Source organism: Halichoeres trimaculatus, unplaced genomic scaffold (genome assembly GCF_033239565.1).
Source record: "Halichoeres trimaculatus isolate MK-OKI-2021-1 unplaced genomic scaffold, fHalTri1.1 fHalTri1_scaffold_1, whole genome shotgun sequence".
Taxonomy (NCBI): domain Eukaryota; kingdom Metazoa; phylum Chordata; class Actinopteri; order Labriformes; family Labridae; genus Halichoeres; species Halichoeres trimaculatus.
In genome coordinates, this window is record NW_027437179.1 from 39,452,975 (window position 1) to 39,474,255 (window position 21,281).

The following is a 21,281-nucleotide window of genomic DNA, read 5'->3' on the forward strand; positions in this document are numbered from 1 at the left end:
TAAAATAAAAAAGTCAAAGTTATCGAAAAAAGAAACAGTGAAAAAGTATAAGTTATCAAAAAAATAATAATAATAAAAAATAAAGTCAGAATTCTCCTGTATAAAACAACTGGATTCTCGAAGAAAAAAGGAGATTTCAAAGAAAAAAATAATAATTTGCATCGTTCTATGAAAAAAGAAAAAATTCTTCAAGAAAAAAAAAAAAAGAAAAAATAGAAAGAAAGAAGGAGTTTCAGAACAATATCAGAATTTTCTCCTTCACAAAAATTCTGAATTGTCTTAAAAAAAGAAAAAAAAACCTGGAAAAAAAGTCTGCTCTTTTAAAACAAGTCAGAATCACACTGGAAAAATAACATAGGAGTTCTGCAAATAAATGGAGTTCTCAGAAAGAAAAATACTCCAGAAAAAAAAAAAAGCAATATAAAAATTTACTTAAATCTCAAAAAAGAATGCCTGAATTCTGGAAAAATAAAGACAGGCATTTTATGATTAAAAAAGAATTATTTGAAGTCTTTAAATAAAATCTGAATCTTATGTAAAAAAAAAAAAAAAAAGTCAAATTTTGTAAAAAAAAAAAAAAAAAAAAAAAAAAAGGAGTGTTTGAAAAAAATCTTGGAGTTATATAGAAAAAATGTCTGAATATTAAGAAAATTTATTTTATTGTCTCTTTTCTCTGAGTTGCTCTGTGTCTATCGGATTTGCAGGGTTCACAGTTTAAACCAACCAAATGAGCTAAAACCAAATCCAGGCTCGGACTCTCTGAACTCATCGTTTGGTAAAAACCTCGTCTGACGCTCGCTGGCTGCAGGAACAAACACCTGTGGCTGGTCTCACCTCTCCTTTGTCGTTTCTGATCTGACGGTTGAACTCTTTGCCCTCCAGACACAAGAAGTCCTCCCCGGGCAGCAGGATGCCACACTTGGTTGCGATGGCGCGGGCGGTGTTGATGTTGTCTCCGGTGACCATGCGCACGGTGATGCCGGCGCGCTGACACTTGGCGATGGCCTCGGGTACCTGGAGGAGTGACAGACGGTTAAAAACATGTTCGTGTTTCCAGGAGCTGACACCTGAGATTTAACAGAGACGTCTGAGCGCTTTGATCCATCCGTCAGCGCTGAGGCTGCACAATAACCCAACATTTCATCATTCTTACACACCAGCAGCTGTAATTAACAGAGAAACGCTGTCTCTCTGAGCGCGCTCAGACCTCATTCAGGAGACTCTGTCCTGTGACCTGTCCCCCTCAGGGTCAGGATGAATCAGGACTCTGTCGTGTCCCTTCACTCCCAGCACAGACTCTGATTGTTGAGCTCTGTGGGCGCTCCATGTGGACCAAACGGTCAGCGGACAATCAGACAGCTGTTGGCGGCGCGCCCGGCTCAACCGGAGGCTCAGCTGGCGTTTGACGAGGAGCAACAGGAGTCCTGTGTTTGCTTACAAACACATTCACACGGCAGAGGAGCGCCGACCTGAGCCGAGGAGTGAAGGAGTCTCATCAGTCTGAGAGGATTACTCTTCCTCTAACTGAAACTATAAAAAACAAATCCTGCACCGGTGGTGTTCACAGAGACATCGTCACACAGCTGTGTTAAATGTTTGATTCTGATTGGTCAAAACTCCTCAGCATGGTCATTTCTCAAGACTTAACCTTTGCTATGTGTACGACTTGAATCAAAAACTGTGATCGTACCAGCGCTGAGAGAAAAGCTCAGTGAATGTAGCCTTGGCTGGTTTATGAAGTTAAAACAAGGAAAAGACAAAAACTCTGAGCTCAAAACGAGAGAAAATGACGGACTAAATCACCACCAACGGAGCAGAATAAAGGACACAGTGGTGCTGAAGTCTGGAAGTGTAATTTAGCAGAAAAAAAACTCATCAGGGTGCTGAGCTAATTCATGTTTACCTCGTTTTTCTCATCATGAGCCTAAATGTTCAGTTTAATAAGAGGTTACAGTTACACAAAAACTTTTTTCAGAGTTTTTCCTGAAATGTTTTTCAACATCTGAAATTGATGTGAGAATCCAAAGATTTAAGAATTCTGTGTAAAATCAGAATTCTTGATTTTTCTTAATGTTCAAAAAACTGAGGATCCAGGAAAAAAAGAAAGACTTGTCAACTTTGATTAACTCTTGATTTAAGTCAGTAAAAAAAGCAGGAAGAAGACAGAGAAAAAAATAAATATAAATTTAGGAAAATAAATTTGTAAGAACTCAGTTTTTTTTCTAGACTTTTTGATAATTTAATCTGACATTTTTATCTGTAGTGTCAATTTTTTTTTTTTTAGGCATTTTTATAATTAAAAAAAAAAAAAAAAATTAAACTCAAAAAAGGCCAATTAAGAGAAGTTGAATTCAGACTTTTAGTTCTGCTCTATTTTAAAACTCCAACCTTCTTTTTTACCCAGAGTCCTGAATTTTTTTTTTCAAGATTTCAACAAAAAAAGTCAGAAATCTGAAGAACTTTCCAAATTTTTTACTTTTTTAAAATAAAATCTTGAAAAAGAGTTTGTCCAAAGCCAATGCTGTAGGGGAAGGATTTGGGCCGTTATTCTAAATTTTATTTTGGTGAGATTCCTTTATTCATTGAATTTGACGTTTTTCAGAATTCTGAAAATCTTTCAGAAATAAAAAAAAAAGAGACAAGTTAAAACTCAGAACAGAAGTCATGGTAAACAAAAGTCAAATTCAGACTTTTTTTTTTGCCATTTTCTTTTTAACTTAGACCTTTTTTTTCCCTTTAAGTCTTTTTATTTTTTTTTTCTCGGGATTTCAACCAAAAACATTAGAAATCTGAAAAAATGTCCAAATTTTAACTTTTTTAAAAAATATGAAAAAAAGTTGCCCAAAGCCAACACTGCAGGTTAAGAATTGAGGCTGCTATTCTGAGTTTTTTTCTAGTGAAATTCTTTTATTGAATTTGACATTTTTCCAGAATTCTCAAATTTTTTTGGAGGTTTTTAAAATAAAAAAAAAAAGAAAATACGTTTAAGCCAGAATGAGAAAGCCAGATTAAAAAAAGTCAAATTCAACCTTTTTTAATATATTTATTTTTAGAACTTAACACTCTTTTTTTCCCCTGGAGTCTTTATTTTTTTTTCTCAAAATTTTTAACAACCAAAACTCCATAAAATAAAAAAAAAAGAAAACAGAAATGTCCTCACATATCTTTTTTTTGGACTAACCTTCATTTTTTTAGTGCCCTTTTTCTTTTTCTGTATTTTTGTCTCCACATTACATAAAACACCAACTCTGTCCCATTTGCTTCTCTGTTTTCTTTTTATCAAAGTTTTTGTGCTAACTTTACTTTTTTTTTTAACTTACTCCCCCTCCCTTCTTCTTTCTCTTTTCCAAAGCTAATCACAAAAAAAAACAAAACTTGACTGATGACCTCATGACCCCTCCATCATCCAGTCACGTGTGTCGCGTGTTGATTTCATATTTTCATACGCTGAAGGAAAAGATGAAACCTGTTTGTGGCTGTTGGTTTAGAAATAGTCTCTGAGCGCCTCCTGCTGCTCGGCGGTTATTTCCGTCCTCTCTGTGATCGTTGTGCTCTGACATTAAAGCAGCAGGTCGCACCGACGCTTTCAGAGCTTCATTACAGGCGTCATTTAACACGACGCAGCACACCTGAGCAGAATAAACACTGCTCATGTCCGCCGTGGACTGCAGAGTCTTCATCCTCCCATCCTCTTATCACAAACATACATTTTCATGACGACGATTGGACGTTAGATCACGGTTCTGTCTCTGAGTCTTCGGCTGCTAAACTACAGCTGGATGATTCAGATCAAAAAACTTCTCGCAGCTTTAATCTGGACAAAAATGACACAATTTAGGAGATACACTTTATTTGTTTGAACAGTAATCTGTGAAATATCAAACCCAGGTCCTGGACTTGGCTTTTTTTGATCAAATTCTGATTTTAAACTGAAGTGGATCAACCTAATCCAAATACAGACTTCTAGAGATGACCAAATCTGGATTACCTGTTCTCTTTCACCAACAGGGGGCGCCAAAATACCCAAACTGAGCAATCCTCTTTATTCAGAGTGTTTTTAGGGATGACCCTTATGTCAGTCTTATCCACCATGTCTCTGTTGGGGTTTACACTTCAAGAGATGATATTAGCCCATTAACTACCACATATTAAAGTTATTACAATAACACACTTCCCTGTTGGTTCATGGTAACTAAAACCACATTTTTCCATGTGAGGATCATTTTTTTTAAACAGCTTCCTGTTCAAACACGAGGTTCAGGTTTTACACTGATTAAAGGTCGTACAGACAGGGAAATTAAAAATGCAAAGCTAGCAAAAGCTCAGGAGGTTGATTGAGCACCTTCTTATCAGGTTTTTTAACCCTTTATCAAAATAGTTTCTCAAAAATCAAACAAAAAACATTCAAATTAAATTAAAGAGTGAAATTTAAAGGTTTCTCCTTGCAGCAAATCTTAAAAAGCTATATCAAGGAGCTTCAACCTGCGGCTCTGGAGCCTCATACGGCTCTCTGACTCCTTTGCAGTGGCTCCTTGTAGCTTTAAAAAATATTATTGAAATAAAGAGTTTTTATTTTCCGTTGGGAGTATTGATGATTAAAGACACTGACACTAAATAAAATCCTGCTTCATCCCATCTGTCAATAAAGCCTGCCTCCGCTCTACTTCACCTCCTACAACATCAACAGCCCACCAACTTTCCATGCACCTGTGGCTAACCTCAAGTTTTACAGCCCTGGGAAGATAACTACATCTACAAAAAGACTATTCTGGAAGAAAAATCAGATTTGAATTCTGTGTGGATGGATTAATCAGCTGGCAAAGTGTCATTTCAATATACATGATTGATATGTGGCAAAACATTTGCAAACACCAAAAAATGACGAGTTGAACGATATTATTAATAAATGTTATCAAATTCAAGTTATCTTTCATTTTTTTTTCTAAAAGTATGAATTTTTTGCACATTTTTTAAAATTTCATTTAATATTTTTCATTTGGTTTTATATTTTTTGTATTTTGTATAATATTTTTACAACCTTTTGAATAAAAAAAATGAAGTTTGGGAATATTCCAAATTTTGTGCAACTTTTGCAAAATGTATAAGTTTCAGAAATTTGGGGGCTTTTGACATTCAAGTAAATTTTTGAAATTTCATTTTTTTGATTTTTGCAGTTTTTTTAATTTTAATTATTTTACTTTTTTTGCATTTTTTTTTATTTAACTTTTTTGATTTTTTTGCAATTTTTTTTATTTTACTTTTTTGATTTTTTGCAATTTTTTTTATTTCACTTTTTCGATTTTTTGACAATTTTTTAATTTTTTTTGCAAATTTATAGAAAACCAAAAAAAAACATTACATGTACAATTTCATAAATTCAAAAATTGACTTCCCATTTTGATAATTATTCACTACATTTTAAGTATTTAAAGAATTTTGGTACACTTTATAGTTTTTATTGTGTAGATAATGTAGATTTTGGGGCCCAAGAATGACTTAATTCCAGGTAAGCAGAGGCAAATAATCGTGATTTAATGCTGATAATCGTGGCTTAATGCTAATAAAAACCCTCAAAAGAAAATTTAAAAACACAACAAAGTTTCTTCTTTAGCGAGACAAAAAGAAGAAAGAAAAAAATTTAAATAAGAAAAAAATGCAAAAAGAAAAAAAGAAAAAAAGAGAAAAGTGCAATAATCGAAATTCTCGTGACACTTTTGTTTTCTTCATTGTATCAAAGTCTGAAGTCGTTACCTCGGGTCTGACTGGATCCTCAATCCCGACCACGACGATGCAGGTCAGATCGTTCAGGATGTCGTTCTCGTTATCCCAGTTCGGCTCTCCGGCCTCAGCGGGGAAGTCTCTGTACGCCACGCAGATCGTCCTCAGCCCGTCGCACGCCATCGGCTCGATCACCTTACGCACCATCTCGTCACGGTCTTTGGGTTTGAAGGCGCGAGGCTGACCCTGAGCGTCCAGGATGTGAGAGCACCTGGAGAGGAGAGGAGAGCGTTAGTGTAGGTGAGATCCGTCCTGTGGCGTTATCGGATCATCGGAGCGGCGGAGCGTCGGAGCGTCAGAGCGGCTCTTACTTCCTCAGGACGATCTCCGACGCCCCCTTGCTGTACATCCTGAAGCCTCCGTCGGCGTTCTTCAGCACCGTGCTCATGGACTTGCGGGAGGAGTTGAAGGTGTAGACCTTGTAGAGTTTCTCTTCTGGGACCTCATCCCTGATGGGCTGGTAGTCCCTCTTCATATCCAGAACCAGACCCAGGAGGGCGCACTCGGTTTTGTTTCCCACGTGGCGAGGAAGGCCGCCTTCTTTCTCTGGAGGCTAAAGACGACAAAAGGAAGAACGTGACTTCACTTTCCTCATCCTGGAGTCTTTTACCTTTTACCACTTTAATAAAATCTGGTCTTTGAAGGGGACTTGAGTGGTCCAGGTCTCACCAGGATCTTGGTGGTGTACGCCGAGTTGATGGAGATGCTGTTGACCATCACCTCCAGAGTCTCTGGTTTGATGACGTCCGGTTCAGGGACCGTTTTGTAGTGTGTGTCCCCGATGTACGCCTGCACCACCGTCATCCGGTTCATGGTCAGCGTTCCCGTTTTGTCAGAGCAGATGGCGGTGGCGTTCCCCATCGTCTCACAGGCGTCCAGGTGACGCACCAGGTTGTTGTCCTTCATCATTTTCTGAAATATGGGACAAGAGGTCGGAGGTTAACCCCACATAATCTCGCTTTAACGGGAATGAAGCAAATATCTTTAATCTTCATTTCATTTCCCACAATCCCCTCTTCCTCACCTTGACGGAGTAAGCCAGAGAGATGGTGACGGCGAGCGGCAGCCCCTCAGGGACGGCGACCACCAGGACAGTGACGCCGATGATGAAGAACTTGACGAAGTACTGGATGTAGATGGGCGTGCACTCGGCCACCCAGGTGCGACCCTGAACCCCAAAGGTGTCGATGACGAAGTAGAGGATGAGGATGATGACGGTCACGGCGGACATGATGAGACCTGAGGAAAAAACAGTGAGAAGAGGTCAAACACGAGTCCTGGTCACGACAAGTCGTTTGTAGTTCAATAATAGTGTTTAACACCTCATGATGCATTCAGGAACAATCTGAAATCTCCTTATTGATGTCAAAGTACAAATTTATTCAAAGATTCTTAGTTATTTAATTTCTTCTTGTCTAATTTTCTTTTTTCCTTTCTTCCGGATCTTTTGTCTTAAAATATTTTGCTTATGTTGTTGAAATCATAATTTTATTTTTAGCTCTGTAGTGCACTTTACAAAGCTTTTTGAATGAAGAGGTTTATGGATAAACTTTATTTACCATTAAAATTAAACTGCAGACTGAAACCAGTCGATGAAAACCAGTCAGCAAACATCTGATGATGACTCAGGGGTAAGGGTGAACTTTTCGGACACTTTAGAGTAGTTAGCAACAACTTCAAGAATTAAAAAAAGGGAGAAAGCCTCTTATTTTTAAACTTTTCATGTACTTCATTATACAGAAGAGGATTAAGGCCATTGAAATATTTTAATAAAAGAAAGTCCAGTAAAAATAAAGATGTATTTTCCTTTAAATTTCTTTTAGATTCTGATTCTCAAGTCACAATTCTAGAATTATTATTTAAACCTCAAAATTCTACAAAGAATGATTTTGTGATAATCTAAAAATTCTAGAATTTCAATTTCAAAATTCTGTGAATGATGTCAGAATTTTGTGACCACCTAAAAATTCCGGAATTTTGCCTTTATTCTAGAACTCTATAAGGTTAGAATAAAAAAGTATAACATTTATTTATCCATTTAATTTTGTTTACTGGCCTCCTTTTGAAGCGTTATTCACAGTTAGCATTTCAGTTAGCTTAGCGAGCCACAGCTTTGGGGTCGGCTAAATAATGTCAAACGATTGCTGAAAACCAGGGCCCTTTGAGCTCAAACATTCACTCTAATGTTAGGAACCTTGGTGTCATCTTTGATAACTGTTTTAATTTTGATAAGCAGATCAGTGCCGTTGTGAAGTCAAGCTTTGACTCTGCCTCTTAGCTAAGACTAAGGTCTCCTTCTTACAGGCAGATCTTGAAAAGACTATCTATGCCTTTATTACATGTAGATTGGACTATTGTAACTGTTCATACATTGGCAGGGATAAGTCATCCATTAACCGCCTTCAGCTCATTCAGATCACTCCTGCTCGACTCCTCTCGTCCCTCCATTGGCTCCTAGTCGGCTTTCACATCAATTTTAAAATTATTCTAATCGCTTTTAAAGCCCTCAATGGTCTTACCCCTCTGTACCTGTCTGAAGTCCTACATTGCTACTCCCCAACCAGATCCCTAAAGTCTTCTGACCAACTGCTATTGGAGGTCCCCAAAACCAGCCTTAAGTCGAGAGGTGACCGAGCCTTCGCATCGGCTGCTCCTAGACTTTGGAACAGTCTCCCCTTCCATTGAAGAGCCTCCCAGACCATAGAGGTTTTTAAACTTCCTTCTTCATCGATGAGCTCATACAAATCACAGGCACCTTTATCTTTAGTTTTTATACTTTACTGCTTTATTACAATGTTTGTTTGTTTTTTTGTTGTTGTTTGTATTGTTATAATTATCTATTTCTATGTATTTGTGTACAGCACTTTGATCGACTGCTGTCTTCTTGAAGGTGCTCTATAAACAAACCTGAATTGACTTGACCAAAAAGGCCCACCAACAAACTGGGATCTCTTACACCAATAAAATCAGCCACTTTTCCCAATAACTTTTGAGCCTCTGAGGTCTTGGAGGCGCTAGAGTTCCTCTGGCCAAAGGTCTTTTTAAAAAATGTTTTATACCAAACGCGACCTCCATCTTAAAAACCACTAAATGACAAACCCACAAAAGACCTGGACTGTTTCAATACTGTGTTTTACTTCTTTACCTTTACTCATATATTGTGTCTAATATATGTTTATATATGTTTTTATGACATTTTTTATATTTTAGTGCTGTCTGTCTCTTGTGTTGGTGAGCCAAAGTCAATTTTCCACTTTGGTGGACAATACTGAACTTTTCTATTCTATTCTATTCTATTCCTGCCCAAGTTTTTAGTTTTGCGCCAGAGATAAATTATGACGTGATTGTGATATGTTTATCACTTCAAAGAGAGCAATGATATTTAAAAAAGAAAAAGAAAGAAAACAAACAAACAAACAAAAAGAAAAGAAAACAAACAATAAAAAAAGAAAAGAAAACAAACAATAAAAAAAACCCACATTGGAGCCCAACAATGTTGTGCTAATCATTGTTACAGTCATGAAAAGGTCCTTGGAAAAATGTCACACCTCAAAAATTTTGAGAACCACTGTATTAGAGGAGCAACAATTCATCTGTTTCTGAAAGTCTCAGCTTCACTGTTAACTATGCTGTCATTTGTGTTGTATGTTCTTTTACATCTTCCTGCCCAGAAACCACAGATGAAGATTAGCTCTAAAGCTAACTGTGACTTCACAGTTTTCTTTGTTTTGCAAGGTCCCTGTCAAATAAATTCATATAAAAAAATAATATAATTTAATCAAAAAAAGAAAAACTAAGTTACTCAGAGGCTTCACTCTGACTTTTGTAGTGATGAAGCTGATAACTTAACTGATTTTCTTGTGAATAACTTGGATTTAAGGGGTCTTTAGTTTGTCGTTAAAACATGAAAAACCTTATCTTTAAAAATGTTTGTTTTGATTTGATTGAGATCCATCTTTTCTGATGCATTCAAGAAAGTCAGGAAATCTAAACGTTGTTTGTCTCTTGAATGTATTATGTTTGATTGTAAGCTGCTTCATCATGAAGATATCTGTTTATAGAGAGATATGAATGTTTAACACTTACAGGAGTCCGTTTGTGATGTGGTGGATTGTGTTCTGCCTGCTTTTGCTCTCCATACTTACTGTTTTTCCCATTAACACCTGATTGATCAAAACGACTTAGACTATAGATAAAAAAAGGATCAAATCTAGGCCACAGATTCTTCATCTTTATTTCAGATCTGTAGCTGAGGCCTTCGTTACAGTGATTGCTTGTTTGACTCCGGGCCTCAACCTTTTTCTGCATGTCACCTGTCATTCTCCACTCCCCATGTTTCCTGTTTCTCTTCACCTGTCTGATCTAATAACAGTAAAAACATCTGAGAAACAGGTGAGAGCAGGAAAAAAGCACGTCTGTCTGAGTGCAGGTGAAACGTTAAAATCCTCTCCTCCTCTTTTCTGCCTCATTTCTCCCGTCAAAGTGTTTTGGCCCAAATTCTCCCCGCGTCCAGTTTGGAGTGTGTTAGCGACAGACGCAGGTTTGTCCTGAAAGCCCCTCGGTGTATTAAGGTCAATTGAAATGACAGAAAATACCTTCAGTTCCGGGATGAATCATGTTCCCAATAAAACATCCATCCAATAAAAGTGAGTGCAGTCTGACCCTCACAACCACCTTCAAACTACCCCAAACCTGTTTACTCTGCAGGGGGCGGGCTGGACGGGGACGGGCTGGACGGGCTGGACGGGCTCAGACGTCTGCTCAGCTACGTCAACTTCTAAAGTGAAACAGCTTCTGAAAAACATCCTGAGTGTTTCACCTTGAGCAAGGAGCAGAAGCTGTAAATTTTAAACACAAATTTTGTTTGGGGACGCTCGACTGGACTGGACCATCAGAGAAATAAAGAGCGATAATAAAAATATGACAAGTGACTTTGATGAAGTCGTTTGTTGATGTTCGGTGTTTAAAGAGGAGAGGTGCGTCCGTCTACTTGGTTTTACAACTTCTCGTCCGTTCAGGACGCTGACAAAAAGTCTAGACACTCATCAGGAAAATTAAAGACGTGAACATGAGTGCAGATTGTGACCGATTTGTCTCCAGTCACTGAAAACAGGACGCTGAGGGCGTTTTATCTATTTCTGTTGACTTCACATTGAATTTCTGGTTTTCTGGATCAATATTTATGCAGGTAAAGATTGATAATGTTGATGTTTTTACAGCACAGGGATAGGGTCATGTTAAAGAAAAAAAAATGGCTAACAAGCTTAATCTCATAAATGTATGGGGCGATAAAATCATATATTAAAAGAATAAGGTCACACATTTACAAGGACAAAAATTGTAAATTTAGGACGAAAAAAGTCACAAATTTTTCAAGAATTGAGTTGTAAATTTACAAGACTAAAGTCATAAATTCATGAGATAAAAATGTTAAATTAGCCTATAGCTGTAGGCTAACAGAAGATTGAAAAAATGTTGTATAAAAACATGAGACCACATGTGTAAAATAATTTTTTGATTATGTTAATTATCTTTATAAATTTACATTTTTTCTCATTAATGTATAAGATTAAGCTAAAATAAATAAAATAATAAATAAATAAAAATAATTTAAATAAATAAATAAATAAAATAATAATCATAATAATTATTATTATTATTATTTATTTTATTTTTTTTACAAGGCCCTAGCTGACGTATGTCTTTTTGTGAACACTTTCTTGAAAGAATAAATACATGGCGTACATGGAATGCTAAAGCCTGAGGCAGGGCAAGCACACCTCTTCTCTTATTCGTGTGCATAAATGCAAAGGCTTTGCAGCGGGAGCATCAGCAAAGACCTTTGGGGCACAAAACAGAGCAAGAAGTGTTTTTGTTTGGGCTGGATGTCTGGATGTTATCATTATGGCGCTGGAGTTAAGAGCAGCTGATGTTCTGTCAGCCAAGTTTGACTTTGAGGACCAAGCTAGTGCTATTCTTACTCTGCCTGCACTGAGCAAGAGTATAAACCATCAGGAACTTTGCTTGAGAAGTTAAAACTTTGACATTTTTAAAACAACTGTACAACAAAGATTATTTCGATGATGAGTACAGAAACTAAATCAGTGATGTTTTCAATCTGGCTTAGACTGAACTACCTTTGTAGAGACTCACTATTACAGCTCTTAAGTCACTATGAAAATGAAATTTGCTTTCATTCGCACATTTTATCCAAATTTCTTCTGTAAATATCCTCATTAAGGACCTTAAATTACAGAAAATGAAATGTGTTATGGTAACAAAACAAAGCTAAAACAATGTGTAAAGCCATTTTCCATACAGTCTCTGCCTTTTACAAAGTTTTTCTGAGATTTTAAATCTAAAAATGGTCAAACTGTGTTCATGTGGAACATGTGACTCCAACACAAGGTATCCTGGGAGGCTGGGTGACGGGGTGTATTTGTAACCCTTTCCTAAAACACATCTTCTTTGGATAAAGTTGTGCAGTCGACCACAACATCAGCTCTGTGTGAATCAAATGAAGACGGATGTCTCCAACTGCTCTGAGGTAAACTGACATCACATTTGAGGCAGCAGATTGTGACTCTGCTGTTAAGAGATATGAAGTTATCTGTAACACTAGAACCACCACTGCAGTCTGACGGACTGTCTGGGATTTTCTTTAACGTCAGCTAAAGTTAGCCTAGCGTTAGCTCCTAGCTGCGTTGTTCATCATGTCTCTTTGATTGTTGGGAGTTCATTTTGTTCTAGTTTTGTTCTTTGGTGATCGTACATCATTGTTAGCTATTGTCCAAAAATAGTTGAGCTAGCATTAGCTTCATCAGCTTTCATTAGCTTATCTGTAATAAATGAGATAACAAAGGTTGGCAAAAGTTATGCTGAATGAATCAGTGTAAATACTGTAGCTCCAAACTAACAGAGACACACTCTTGGTAAAGATGGTAAAAAGGAGAGTATATTTTTCTTGTTGCTTTTCTTGATGCTGATGCTAACCAGATGCTGTATCAGGTTTTCTCTGTGACCTTTAAATTTAGCCTGTAACTGAAGCTTTGTATTGAACTTCTCAACAATAAAATGATTAATACATCCCTGGACTTTAGAGCCTTTTGGTGACTGAAAGATGATATTTGATCTTTCTATCGCCAAAAATTATCAACAGCATCCTGTGAAATGTGAAATGTGAAGTGAGTCATCTGTCTCGTAGAGGATCTTTGAGCTGTGGTACTGAGGACAGACAAACGTACTTATTCTTTGATTCCATTTTTCTTAAATACACAGTGTTTATTAACTTTTATTTAATCCTTTTAGTACTTCAGTTGATTTACAGAAAAATACAAAACACATGGCGTGCAAAGAAGAGACTTTAAAAAGATTGTCAACTCTTTCGATTCATCCCAGAGGAGAAGTTAAGATGAAACACTCGGGTGTGAGTGAAGTAGAAATCTAAAACATAACTTAATATTTCATATTTCAAGCCTTAAATGTGTCGTTATTTTTATTTTTATAGAAATAAATTTACTTGATTTGATTGGATCCTTGTTTTGGTAGCATGATGCTAACAGTTCCCCTCTGCTTTCAGTCTTCATGCTAAGCTAAAGAACTTGATGAAGTGTGTGTGTGTGTGTGTTCCTCACCAGCTTTCCCGATCTGCACGGCCAGACGGGTCAGTTTCCCCTGCAGCACCGACTTCTCCTTCTTGGTCACGTTGACCTTCTTCACCGGCTTGGCCTCCTCCTTCTCCTCCTTCTCCTCCGACTCGGTGCCATCCTCGCTCTTCAGGGGCTGGATCTCCAAAGCGATGCCGTCCTGGGTTTTGGCTGTTCGGAGGAGGAGGAGGAGGAGGAGGAAGGGTGAGGAGGAAGAGGAGGATGGGATGGAAAATATTTTGGAGAATGGGAGGAAAAAGAGGATCAGGATCAGGGGCGGAGGGTGAGGGGAGGCAGGATCGACGGGTTGGCAGAGGAGAATGAATGAAATCAATAAATAATAATAAGACATAAGAAACAAATAAAGAAGAAGAAGAGGGTTCATGGGGGTTTGGGGATGAAGGGTAGAGAAGCAGAGACACAGTTATAGACTCAGCCAAGCTGAAAGGAGCGGACGAGGAAAAAAAAACTCCTCTGACATTTCTGGTTAAGCTGTGACTCTTTGGCTGAATGCAGGAAGCAGCTTTTTATCATTTCATGATCACAACACATTCATGAGACGTTTCAGGTCGCTTTCAGAGAGAGTCACAGACGAGCTGGGAGCAGCAGATCAGAACGAGGAGCAGCCGACAGAACAGAGAACAACAGAGAGGATTTACCCCTCACACACACATCACACACTCTGACACACTCGTACACAGACACACACACGTACACTGTGTTGATTTATTTCAGAGTTTGAAGCCTGACATGGCGTCTCTGCTCCTCATTTGCATAAACAAACTGTGTATTTGCATTTCACTTCATCAGCCGCGGTCCTGTTTGGACGCTAACACTGAACGTGGAGCTGTTTGATGTGTGTGAACGCAGCCTCCACCGCTGTTTGTCATATTTCCATACCAAAGAAATGTGAGCAGGTGACGAACGGGGACAAAACTAATCTGACGCCGAGTTTTTCTGCTCTTTGTCCTCATGAAACACTCAATCACGACGAGGTTATGATGTTCTGATTCAAACATCATCCATCAGCGAACCGTGCTGTGTTCAAAAACCATCTGAGAGACAATGCCAACACCACTTCTGGATCCAACAAGACCAACAGATCATGGACATAAAGCCGCTGTAGATTCCTGGATGAAAGATGAAAACAGAAACTTTAGCATCTGTATTTTTTTGTGATGTTTGTAAACCTCATGCAGGAACCATTTCCACAAGACACTTTACAGGATTTACCCTACAGCTGGGCTCCTGCACGCAGGGATGAGGCGTCTGCAGGAGAAGCTCGTTCCGCACAAACTGCATGTCTACAATCTGCAGCAAGGCTTAAAGGCTCAGAGCATGCGGTGCCTTTAAGGTATTAAAGCGTGCAGGATATATACTCTTCATGTTGGTGTAGTTAGTGAGAGTGTTTTCATCATTCAGGGTCAGGCAGAAGGTACGAGGAGACTAAAAACGCTGGTCTTTGTCTGATCACACTGGGTGTCATTTCTTTAACACGCACGCAGAAAAGCGGGTGTTGCTTTAAGGTGATTTGAAAGAGGATTTAAGAGGAAAGATTTTTTGCTTTACAGCTTCAGCGTGTGAGCCCACGGAAAGTAATTTATCATGCAGGAAATATCCTCCATCATTCCATCACTTCCTGTTTTATTGAGTCGTTTGCTTGTTTTGATGCTTGTCATAAACTTTGCTCATGAATCTTTATGTGATGTGCTGTAGAAATAAAGTCTGGTTGATTATTTGTGACTTGCAGCTGAGGAGAAAAAACACTTAGAATTTATCATTCAAAAATCACCAAACTTGTTCTTAGTTGAGCTAATGGGGGAGTGCAGTTCCTCTAGTGTCCACTAAGGGCAAGCTATAAAGCTAAGAACTCCCCACTAGAGCCTTATTCAAATCTCAGTTCAAACAGTAGAAATAAACAAGTTCACAGACTAATTCAGACTACAACTCTGATTGCTGTTTCTTATTATTTGACGGCTCGACAGGAAGTAGTTTGTAAAAATCAATCTGCAACTTCCGTTGGTGAGAAATGAAGCCGATGCAGAAGTGGTAAACACTGTTTCCACTCGCTTCTCTATCAGCACACACTGTACAAGGACTGATTTTTTCTTGTAACATTTTATTTCTTAAGGTGTTAAACTTAAATTTTCAACTATATAAAGGCACTGCAGACTTTGCGTCACCCAAACTCAAACAAAGCAACGCTGAGTTAAGAAAACTGTGCCAAAAATAAACGAGGGAAGCCAAGGACACTGCAGATTTGATTATTAATTCTGTGTCCACTAATGCTGTTGGTTGCACTGACGATGCCTAAAATTTATTTGAACCACATGGGATTAAGCGTCCACGGTTAAAAACAGTCTGACTTCAAGAGCATCTGCAACTCATGAATATTACTGCATTTTCATTTTTAATGACCAATCAGAATTAGGGGCAGGACTTGGGATATCAACTTTGTCTGCAACACGTGGATGACCTGCCATTTTTTTTTAAAGATTTTATATATATATATATATATATATATATATAAGATAAACATAAAAGGATGATAATGATACTAGTAATAATGATAATAATTATTATTATTTGTATTATAATTATTGTTATTATTTTTATAACAATAAAAATTGGAGTAATAATAATTAAATCTATAACAGTAGTAAGAAAATATACTTTTGGAGTATCTCCAACTCATTAAAACTACTTCTTTTTAAATGACCAATCTGAATTAAGGGGAAGGGACTTGGGATATCACTTTTGTGTGTGTGTGTGTATATATATATATATATATATATATATATATATATATAATTAACATATGCATATTATAATCTAAATAATTATAATAATAACAATCTTAACAATTAAATTAGTATAATGATAATATTAATTACAGTCATTACAAATCTAGTGACATCGATAACAATAATTTCGTCAGCGCAGGGGTGAAGAAGGACACAAGCCCTGATTTGATAATATCTGCATGTATTGACACCGATACATACATCCTTTTTAATTTATACATTCTTTTTTGATATAAATCAAATGAGTTTAGTATTACACTGCCCCAGAGTCCCAACTGATCTACTGAGAACCATCCTGGAGCTCCCAACTAAATCCACCAACCCCCCACCCCAGATTTATCCACAGGACATGAAGCACAAGTTCCTGAGTGGATGACCCGCCAATTGACATCAATTTATAGGGAAATTACTAAGCAATTACCAAGTTGACCCAAGCTGAGTTGACCCTGAACGCAGCATGATCATCAGGTGAAGAGTGAATTCCAGTTCCCTGGATTCCCACCCTAATGATCATCCTCTCCTTGTTCATGTTGGGCTGTGAAACCTCAAACCTGTTGCCTCCTGTTCTGGCTTCACTCACAATGTTGGTTTGTTGTTGTAGCCAAGGTAAACACCATATGATATGAATATGCTTTGTTTTATTTTGAAAATCACTGGCTGCTTTTATGTAGTTTTCATACAAGACTTCCTGTCCTGCTTTATGTGCTTTTAGTAAACTGATGCATCACGGCTCCAGGAGTTTAGATATAGACTTGATTAGAAAACATCTGATCTGATAGAGCGAAGCCGAAGCTGAACTGGACTCACATCTGGCATAAAATACAAAACAGACCCAACAAAGTGAAAGCATTGTTTGTTTCTTTTTAGGTCTCGAGGCTTTTTTGCCTTTGTTTGAGAGGAAGACACGTAGCAAACGGCTGCAGCTGACTCTCTGTACATGGGGCGCAGGCCTAAACCACTTGGCTAACAGCGCCTCACACACAGAGCATTTTAAAAAAGACCTAATGCTTGTTGCTAAGGAAAGCAGAAGTGACATGAGTCAACTTTTGTAACCTATGAACATCAAACGCTGGCAAGAAGGGCTCTGAATTGAGGTCGTGGGCGCCTTAGTGGACACGGCTCCTTAAGCATAACTCGCCATATCTATGTGCTGACTGACAAGCGCGTGCATTGGCCTCTCATTTTGTCCTCTGTGCATTTAGAGATGTGAAAGAGAAAGAGGAAGATATATATAAACCACATGCTAATGCCTAACCGTGTGACCACATTAACACGTCCATCATGGCGAAAACGTCGACTGTTTCTGGCTCCTCGACGAAACTCTCAGCTCAGAGGTATTTGGGTCGTTTTTGTCTCTGAGCCCAGAAAAATTTAATCCCCTTTTGTTGCACTCCTGCGTTAAACTTGAACAACAGCAGACATGTAAGAAAAGATGACTCGTCTTTGTGAACAGGTGTTATCTCTCCACTTCAAACCAGGGATTTACGAGCAGGGATGTTTGCTCACTTGTTCAAACAAACAGAAAAGCAAACCTGATAAGACTAAATGGTTCCTGCATGGGGCTCAATCTCTCTAAAAAAGAAACCTGCTAAGATGACGCACTTTTCCTCCCACCTCACCCTTCATACTCTGCAGAAAAACATCCACAGAGAGCTCGGGGGACTTCAAAGAGATGTGGCTGTAAGTGCAAGCGCAGGAAATGTATCTGTAACGTGTGGAAATGTGATTTTTCTAACATGATTGTCCCAAAACTCTTTCAGCGCCATCGCCTCTGCCGCTCTGTGAGTTTCTGCAGGTTCTTAAAAAGCTCCCACACAGAATATTTGGCTAAAAGGGAAGTAATTATTTCATGACTCAACGTGACATTTGGATGTTCTGAATGTGGGCGTCAAACCAGGAAGCTGTTGAGCTTTATGCACATGGTCCACTCTGAGACAAGCCACAACATAGAACTAACTGACACAGCGTCACATGAACAGGACTGAGACCCACTGACCAATCACAGAACTGTAAACAGGCGCAGCACTGAACCATGGGAGAGCGCACGGCGGGCAGAGGGAGGGGGGTGTCTGACAATCAAAAGAAGCAAGTCAACAAACAGACGACGAAATCAAAGGATCACCCCAAAGAACTGAAAAACGACAGCGATGCAGAACCACAACAGTGAGGAGGAACAGAGGAGGCTGCAGAGCTGTGGAGGCTGCAGGAGACTTCAGCAAGACATCAAAATAATAACAGAGGAGGGAGAGAGTCAAACAGTGATTACAAGACGACATGAAGTCCTGAGCAACACCCTGCAAGAAGGCAACAGTGAGAGAAATGAGGAGTCAAAGGCCAAAAACAGAAAAGAAACTAAAGATACACAAACAGAACAGACGACAGCTCACAGCCCGGTAATACTGCAAGGGTGCAACTCCCACACACACACCGCCAGCCTCGCTTCAGCCAAAACACAGCACTGCACTGTTTGCTTTCTCTAAAGCGTGTCAACACAAAATCACAGTTACCATCAGAGGGAAACAAATGTGCTGTTTGATCAGAGAACGGTCGTCTGGGATTAAATAATCTGACTCTTATCATTCACACTGAACAGCACGGTGACTAATCACCCTGTCATTAAAACAGAAAATTATATCACCACTAATTAACATGTGCAAAGGTTAGAGAGGAGTTTGAATTTGAGTACATTGGTGCCATTTTAATGGTACATTCTAAATCTGATTTTCTGATTGTGTTGCTTCTATTTGTTTCCGTTTTGTTATTCTACTCTGTTCCATTACACTCAACTGAAACCATGTTTTATACCTTCCATTGTATTCTACTATATTCATATCCATATAGTTCCACTTTTTCCTATCACATTACACTGTTCGTTTCCATCTATTCATACTTTATTCCACTTAATTCTAATCCAGTCCATTCCTTTATTTTCCATTCTGTTTGATTCCCATACATTTCATTTTTACTCAACTAGATTTCTTTCAACTCTGCTCTGTAACAATATATTCTGCAACATTAAAATCCACTTTATTTCATTACACTAAATGCTAACATATTCTCATCTATTCAGTTCTGACAGAAGATTCTATAAAGATCCTTTATATTTGGTTCTGTACAATTCCATTCTAGGTCCCTCTATTCTACCCCACCCATTCCATTCAAAGTCAGTTCATTCTACACTAATTCATTCCATTCTATGTCATTCCTTTCTACTCAAAGCTGTTCAACTTTATGTCGCTCCATTCTACTTCAATACATTCCATGACAATCAATTCTACATGAATCAATTCTATTCTATGACAGTCTATCAAACTCTGATCTTTTCGGCTCTATAACGGTCCTCTCAACTTTAATGCATTCCATTCTATGACAATCCACTCTACTTTGATCCATTCCATTTTATCACAGGCCACTCTACTTTAATCCATTCAATTTTTAATGAAAGTCAATTCTACTCTATTCTTTTTCAACCCTATGACTGTCCTTTCCATTTGATATATTCTATTCTATGAGAGTCTATTCTACTTTAATCCATTCCATTCTAGGTAGCTCAATTCTACTTTGATCCGTTCCATTCTATGACATTCCATTCTATTTTTATCCATTCCATTCTATGGCAGTCCATTCTACTTTAATTTATTCCATTCTATGAGAGTCCATTCTACTTTAATTTATTCCATTCTATGACAGTCCATTCTACTTTAATCCATTCCATTCTAGGTAGCTCAATTCTACTCTGATCCTTTCCATTCTATGACAGTTTATTCTACTTTTATCCATTCCATTCCATTCTAGGTAGCTCCATTCTACTTTCATACATTCCATTCAAAGACAGTTAGGGATGGGTACCTTTCACATCTGAAACGATACGGTACTGATGCCTGGTACCTGGCAATCGGTTCCGGTACTCAATGGTACCACTTTTCGGTACTTTTTTTGTGTTTATGTGGTTAGAAATATCAATTTGTTTTGTAATAAAATATTTCATTTTCAATTTAGTATAATTATTCTACAATATATAGCCTTGCAATGCTGTGTTCATGTCCAGCATGGAAAATCACCTACTCGTCCAAAAAACAATTTAGGTACCTAAATGTGGTATCTTTTGGTTTTACGTGAATCGGTACCCGGTACTTTTGACAGAATTCGGTCGGTACCTATAAAAGTATCTAATTCAGTACCCATCCCTAATGACAGTCTATTCTACTTTAATCCATTTCATTCTATGACAGTCCATTCTACTTTAATCCATTCCATTCTATGACAGTCATTTCTACTCATTTTATGCTGCTGCATCAATTGATTCCATTTAATGATACTGTTCATTTCTATTTACTCCTTTTTTCTATTTTTTTTTAATTATTTTTTTCTTCTGTTCTGTTCTGTTTTGTTACAGTGTATTGAAAGTGATCAGTTATCTTCTAAAATAAGTCCAGTGTTTTTCTTTTCTTGTTCCTCTTCTGAAACTCTAAGAGTTAAGATGGTTTTCAATCATTAACCTCACACTCAGTTGGTTTTGTTCTTACCAGCTCACAGAACGTGACGTACCTGCTCTTATGATGCTACATGAGCCACCTGTGCTAGCAGTGAAGTGGTTTTCTTAGTTAAATGCTGAAGCATGTTTGTGAAGCATAGCAGTGGAAAAATTTCTCCTTCCCAGATAAATGATAACTCGTCCCTTTAATCTTGACCTTTTATTTGATTTGATGCCTGACTCTTTAAACATTTAGAGGTCTGTGTTACAACCTGAATTACAACATTTTGGCTTCACATTTTGGGAGCTGTCACGTCAACCATCTTTCATGTAATCTATAACTTAGACCGGGATGTTTGATAAAGAGGACAGTGCTGTAAAGTGAGTAAGAGTAAACGTCCAGGGGCTGAAGCCTTCAATGAGCTGCACAGAGCCAGAGAGTGAAGGTTAAATCCTCTAAACACTCCAAAGTATTCCTGGCAGCTGAAGGTGTTTCATCAGATTTTGTTCTCTTTGTGTTATTACTGGAGGTCATCCCTGACTTCAGCTCTGTGAATTATTTCTGCCTGAAAAACTCTG

The 21,281-nt window shown here is 38.0% G+C and overlaps 1 protein-coding gene across 1 annotated transcript in view; it reads right to left on the minus strand.

Annotated features, from left to right (window-relative positions):
* Positions 1 to 21,281, minus strand: part of LOC141789530 (plasma membrane calcium-transporting ATPase 1-like) — a 74,608-nt gene that overhangs the window by 39,275 nt on the left and 14,052 nt on the right. Inside the window, exons 7-12 of the mRNA XM_074668982.1 lie at positions 13,413 to 13,595; positions 6,803 to 7,017; positions 6,448 to 6,690; positions 6,090 to 6,331; positions 5,752 to 5,989; positions 835 to 1,014 (exon numbers count right to left, since the gene is read on the minus strand). Of these exons, the coding sequence (XP_074525083.1) occupies positions 835 to 1,014; positions 5,752 to 5,989; positions 6,090 to 6,331; positions 6,448 to 6,690; positions 6,803 to 7,017; positions 13,413 to 13,595 (1,301 nt within the window). The remainder of the gene's footprint in view (positions 1 to 834; positions 1,015 to 5,751; positions 5,990 to 6,089; positions 6,332 to 6,447; positions 6,691 to 6,802; positions 7,018 to 13,412; positions 13,596 to 21,281) is intronic.